This window comes from Galeopterus variegatus, unplaced genomic scaffold (assembly GCF_000696425.1).
Source record: "Galeopterus variegatus unplaced genomic scaffold, G_variegatus-3.0.2 Scaffold8965, whole genome shotgun sequence".
Lineage (NCBI taxonomy): Eukaryota > Metazoa > Chordata > Mammalia > Dermoptera > Cynocephalidae > Galeopterus > Galeopterus variegatus.
Genome location: NW_007735076.1, coordinates 60,756 through 67,166, shown reverse-complemented (window position 1 = coordinate 67,166; position 6,411 = coordinate 60,756). Strand labels below are relative to the sequence as shown.

At 45.0% G+C, this 6,411-nt stretch overlaps 1 protein-coding gene across 1 annotated transcript in view; it reads right to left on the bottom strand.

Annotated features, from left to right (window-relative positions):
* Positions 1–6,199, bottom strand: part of TECTB (tectorin beta) — a 19,271-nt gene extending 13,072 nt beyond the window's left edge. Inside the window, exons 1-4 of the mRNA XM_008593295.1 lie at positions 6,052–6,199; positions 4,993–5,183; positions 3,519–3,661; positions 3,340–3,412 (exon numbers count right to left, since the gene is read on the bottom strand). Coding sequence (XP_008591517.1) covers positions 3,340–3,412; positions 3,519–3,661; positions 4,993–5,183; positions 6,052–6,127 — 483 coding nt within the window. The 5' untranslated portion in view covers positions 6,128–6,199. The remainder of the gene's footprint in view (positions 1–3,339; positions 3,413–3,518; positions 3,662–4,992; positions 5,184–6,051) is intronic.
* Positions 6,200–6,411: the final 212 nt, after the last annotated feature.

The window sequence follows — 6,411 nt, the reverse complement described above, 5'->3', positions numbered from 1 at the left end:
GCCAACAAGGTCTAGAATAACATTTCAATTCTGGGCTCCATTTTTTAATAGGGGAACTGGCCGCCTGGATCACACTCAGGAGAAGAGTGATTAGGATGGTGAATAAACCACCAATAGTGAAAAATGTTTATCTTGGGGAAGATGAAAGATATTGAGAATTTGAAGAACTGTCAGCAACATAATTACATGACATTATTTCAGAAGACAGAATAAGGACAAATGGGCAGGAGTTCAGGATGTCATATTTCTTTTTTTTTTTTTTCCTTTTTGTCTTTTTTCGTGACCGGCAATGGATCGCAACCCTCAGTGTCGTGCCCGTACCGGACCGGGACCAGCTACGGGATCGCAACCCTCGGTGTTGCTCCCGCACCTCGCTCAGCCAGTGAGCGGGAACCGGTCTGTATGTGGGATCCGAACCCTCAGCGGGAGCGCCGCCGCACTCCCAAGCGGTGCACTGTAGCAGTGCGCCACCGGGCCGGCCCCCAGGATGTCATATTTCATATGCTGATCTAAACTGGGAAGGCCCAACTCACCGTCGTCTTTGAAAGAGGTAGGGAGGGCATCCCTCAGCAACCTTGCAGAAGGGTTTTGGGCTTTGGGTGGAAGGTCAAAATTGATCACCTCTGAGTTTTGTTCTCACTCTGGGAGTCTGTGATTTTGGCCTCTGTTACTTGCATTAGTTCCATCTCAAGCTTTTTCATTTCTCTCTACCTAAAAGGAATGGTCAGTACTGTTTTGACTGGAAAAAAGTTCATCTAATCCCATACCAACAATGATGTTCAACCCTATAAAGGTAGCAATACTAGAAGTCCTCAGAGCTTCCACTTAGAATAGGGTCAAAATGTCTAATCATGAGAATGGCTACTTCCTTGGGCATGTAACTTGTGCCAGGCACTGTAGTAATTCTTCTTAAAGATTATTTCACTTAATTCTCATAACAAACCTATGAGATAAGGGCTATTATTACCCCAATTTAACAAATGCAGAGATGGAGGCCCACAGAGGTTAACTAACTTGCCCAAGGTCACACAACTAGTAAATGGTGGAACCAGGCTTCAAACCAGTGGTCTGATGGCAAGGTCCACTTTCTCAACTGTAGCACTGGGCCGCTTCTATAAGCTGACTACCTGCCTTTATTTTGAACTGGGAGTCAAAATAACTTCTCACTAGGAATAGCAACCATGGACCACTGGCAAGAGTGAGTGGGAGGGGGATGGAGAGAAATGAGAGGAAGCATGCTGAGTAGAACTGGAGCTCTGGGAGCCCAGCACTCAGAGCTCTCAGAAGCCTAAGCAATTAGCAGCGCGTTGATTTCATTGTGCTATCTAGGGCACAGCTCTGTTTCTGGTAATTTGATGGAAATATATGCATGGAGCACTTGTTGCTTCAGAGACACACAAGAATGCTCTCAAAGCAAAAGGAGAAGAAAATACCAGCCGCATGGATCAGGCACAGGAAACCAAGCCCACAGTGGGAATGCTAACTGTTCAAAAGCCTCCGAACAGTGGGCCCTTCTTGGCTGAGGTCCATTTGTCCTGGAGGAGTCTTGGTGAGCTTCAGTGGGGGAGAGAGCTTAGCCATGTTTCTTTAATAGTTCAAGGAGTTAGTCTGTCTATCCAGCTCAGAGGATGGCTGGGGTGCTATTGAGGACATGCCTCTTAATTTTTTTTAAAAAGAGAATAAGCTCCTTCTAGTTCTGAGATTTGATGTTTCTGTCTGAAACTCAGTCCAACATGGCTGATGGTGGGTGATGGTTTTTGACAATCCTGGTGTCACTCCATTGCCAACTGTTGTAAACCGTCATAGGCTCATATCTGTAATTTTATCTGGTTAAAATAACAATTATTCACTTCAGGACAGGGACTCAGTAGTAAAGGCAGCCTGTGATCAGAAAGTCCCCCAGACTGTTGTCACTGCCTGGAAGCCTGTTTTCCTCTCTGGACAGCCTTCATCAGTGACTGCAGTGATGTACTCTCGCCATCTTTCCATTACCCTGGTGGCCCCTAATTATAGATCAAGGGGCTGTGTGAGATTTTTTTTTTCTCAAGATTTAATGACTAGTGGTGTGTGGCCAGGGGCAGACCTCGATTTTGTGGGACCTCGAAGCTCTCTTTAATAAAAAGAATCAGAATTTTGAGTACCAAATTAGACACAGGGACTTGAAAGAGGCTTGTGCAAGTGAGGGGTCCTGAAACTTAAGTTTCATTCCCTTGACAGTAAGTGACCATGTGACGCTAGATCTGTGTTCTAGTCTGGGCACGGCTCTGAACTACCTGTGGGATCTTGGGAAAAGCACTTCCTCCCTCCCTCTGGGCTTCAGATCCTCATCTATAAAATAAACTAGGTTATTTTAAGATCCCTTCCAGCTTGTACCTTCTGAGTTCAGCAGGGTCACCAGCTTCCAGATACCAGGGGCAGCAAATTCAGAGTTAGTGGAGTTCCAGGAAGGATAGTTTTTTCCTTTGTGAAATGAATGGGTCAGACATGTTGTCTTCTAGGGATGTTGTCCAGTTCTAATGTTCTATGTAAAAGTTTGTATTTCTGTCTGCATCTTCCTCTAGCCAGCTGGGCCAGTGTCTCTGTGTGCGTGCGTCCTCACTGGAAGCTGCAGGTTTATAAAACAAAGCACCCCTTCTGAACAGCAAGGCAGCTGCATATTTAGTTTCTCTGGAGCACTTTATTTTGAGAGAAACTAAGTGTGCCTTTAACGTTGATGTCAACATAGGCAGCGTGCCAAAATTAGACAAGGAAGAAACCCACTAACTGAAAGCCTTTGGAGAGCAAAGAACTAGGCAGCAGAGGCCAACCCCAACCCTTCTCCTTAGCTTTGTCGCAGGCAGGAAGCTCAATACTCTGTGCCAGATGTTTCAACAAGAGCTAGATCCTAAATATGAATCTGTGGAGTGGGTCATAGTGGAAACTAATCTTGATTAAGACTCAGACATTGGCCATTTTACTATTGACCTTGTCTCAGTTTGCTCAACGGCAAAATAAGAAGGTTGGCAGTATATCCTTGTGGCACCTTTCAGCTCATCTATCCAGTCTATGAATCTGACTTACTGCTGCATCTAGTCTTTAAAGATGTTTAAATCTAATCCAAACTTACACCTCAGCTTGAAATCAGACAGGGCTCTGCATAGAGCGTGGGGAAGAGTAAGTCCCGAGCAAGCATCCCACATCTAGTCTTTAAAGATGTTTAAATCTAATCCAAACTTACACCTCAGCTTGAAATCAGACAAGGCTCTGCATAGAGCGTGGGGAAGAGTAAGTCCCGAGCAAGCATCCCATCATCTCTTGGAAAGCCCAAAGGGCAGTAAAGGGAACCTGGAGACCACTTACAGTGTAGAAGTTGAGAGACAACTGGCTTTCAAATGTGCCCGTGCTCCCGTTCTTCACGTGAACGGTGGCCACTCTGAAAAGGGGAGAGAATTTTGCATAAGGACTGAAACATGCCTGATTGACAGGGACTGCAGTGCACACGCAAGGCAGCCAGCCCTCCACTCCTCAGAGCAACTTACCTCTGGTCAAAGGCAGCCTGGTTTACCAGGTAGGTGGAGTGGTAGGTGCAGGAGAAGGAGTAGTTGACAGGCTGGTTTTTCACGATCACCGTGCTGTCATTGGAAACAATGTGGCTGTAGAAGTGGTAGATGGGCGGCTTGTACTGGAGAAAGGAAGAAGGCGGTCAGGGTGGCCCCAGGCTCCCACGACGGGAACAAGGGTTCTGGGAAAATGGATAAAGACAGCTTAGAAAAAAGCCCAATGGGGAGACACGAGTATCTGTCATTGATAGTAGCACCCACTCTTTTATCTGTGGGTGAGCTGATCATTTTCAGAAAGAGTCCTCGAGTCCGTTCAACTAAGATTGTTTAAAATAATCTAGGTTGATGTTGTACGTTTAAAAAAATCCACATAGCAATTGGGCTTCTGACCAAAAAATAACTGGCTTGAGAATCTCTATTTTCTAACACAACTTTTTACCCATTTCCCTTGTCCAAGTTTCCTAAGTGAATGCCTTTGCCCATTTCCCAATTCTAGAACATTACTGTCTCATTCTTTGCTCATTCCTTCTTCCAACCATAAGCATTCTTTTTGAGACTCTTTCTTTTGACTTACTGGACTCTAAAATCACAGAATATTAGAGCTGAAAGGGATCTTGAACATCCACTTAAGAAGTGCCTGACCTGAGACCACACAAATGGTTTCTGGTTTGCCTTACCAGGATATACTCAAAAACATGAGGTTTTGTTAATCATGCCCATGACTCTTCCCACTAAATCACTGAATCTTTGTTAGGCCTTTAGGAAGAGGAAGAGGAAGAGGAAGTGGCCCTGGAAGCTTCTGAGCCGCAAAGAAATAGAGTCTTCTGACACTCAAGGCAGTAGGAATGCTGGACTTCAGCAGGAGGGTCAGGAGACCGAGCGTCCCTCACGACTACAACCCTATGGGTTCTGTGGCCCTGCACTAGGGAGATCTCAGATTTCTTCTCCGTCATATAAGGACACTTGGCAAGAGGATGTCTGTGGTTCCTTTCAATTCTCTGATGTCCCGTCCTGGGTACTTCCCAAGACCCAGTTAAGGACTGTGGTATATGTTGGTCACTCCTTTAAAATGCTCTTCCAAATGCACTTTATCACCACTTTAAAGTCTTAGGCAGAGGGTGGCCCTCCCATCCAACCCAGGAAGCACGGCCGCTTCTGAGCACAAGCTCAGAACTCAAAGTGGGCTGGAGGCGGGGAATGCTCTTTGTTTCACTCACAGAAGGCGGCCTCCTGGCTTCAGCAACAAATGAGAATAAACATCAAGCCAAAAGAGTCATCGAAACGAGGCAGAAGAGGAGTTTAAACACCAACATCCCAGAAAATTTGGGAGTCAGGATTGACCTTTAAAAGAAAATTGGTCAATTCTGAATCCTTTTACGATGGACAGCAAACGTCATTCTTGGGCCCTGTCGCCTTGTCTTAAGCAACTCTGCATTACGTGGCCTGGTCTTACCTCAGACTGGGTCCCACAGTAGGACTTGTTTTTAGGTGATAAATCTGGGATTACAAATTGGTAGTAACCTCCTTCTTGGACCCCATTGTAACACAGCCCTCCGAGGGCCAGTTGGTGTAGTTCCCATCCATAGGGACACTCGGGGATTTTGGTGATGATGGTTTTAGGATAACAAAACACGAGAATGACATCTGGAAAGAGCACACACGGTTTGAAATCAAGTGTGGTAATCACATTAATCTACATAGAGAACGATGGATTCCAGCTGCACCCGAACATTCAAAGCAGTTGGTTAAAAACACTTTTCTCACTGTTTTAAACCAGCAGTGATGAAGTTTTTCTCAAACTGCACACATTGAAGTTCCACTTTTATAGCTTTTTTTTTTTTAAAGATGACCGGTAAGGGGATCTTAACCCTTGACTTGGTGTTGTCAGCACCACGCTCAGCCAGTGAGCGAACCGGCCATCCCTATACAGAATCTGAACCCGTGGCCTTGGTGTTATCAGCACCGCACTCTCCCGAGTGAGCTACGGGCCGGCCTCCACTTTTATAGTTTTTGCTACTTTTTAAAATAAATGCACTATACTTGATACGTATTTTAAATTGGTCCACTTTTAAACTTTAACCTTATTTTAAGGAATATGTCTGTAAAACCACAGATTGGATGTATTTTGTATATATATATAAATCCCCATGAAAATGAGCACAACTTAAAATTTAAAAATGTCCATTTCATGCACAGTATTGTGAAACATTGATGTGTAGCACAGGACTGAAATTCAGTAGTCAAATAAAAAAAATGTGCAGATGTTTTAGATACAGATATTGGTATATAGATAGAGAGAGACCATTCTCTAATTTTTAAAAATGTCTAAGTTTATGTAATGCATTTTTGCTCCTTGTGGGAAAAGTCAGCTTGGCACTGGGGGGCTTACATGCTTCTGTTTGGCTACATTATGGCGTTTTCATAACAAGGCGAGCACAGAGATCTGTTCATTGCAAAGGGAAGCTCCAGGAAACTTTCCTTTCCAGGAAAATGGCCTGGCACCAGGGCGTACCTGCTTTGTTTGGAGTGCATGATCTCGCAGAGGCTTCAGCGAAGACGGCCAGTAGGACGAAGGCCCTCATTCCCATTGTTTCTCAGAACCTGGTCTTCTCCAGGTGGCTGAACCAGCTGGCCAAATGTTTATGGTCCTTCCAGCACCTCGATCATTCTAGGTCAGAATCATAAGTGAAAAGTTAACATCATGGTTAAGAACAAAGCAGCCCACCCAGTCTTGGCGGAAATTTCCAAGGGAAATTGACGATACCGTCTCCTGTTCCTAATTGTTCTTTGCTGGTGCTGAGAGGCCAGAAGAGCGGCTCATACCACTGGGAACGTCAACGACCAGAGCGGTTGCTCATGTTCCCCACTGTTT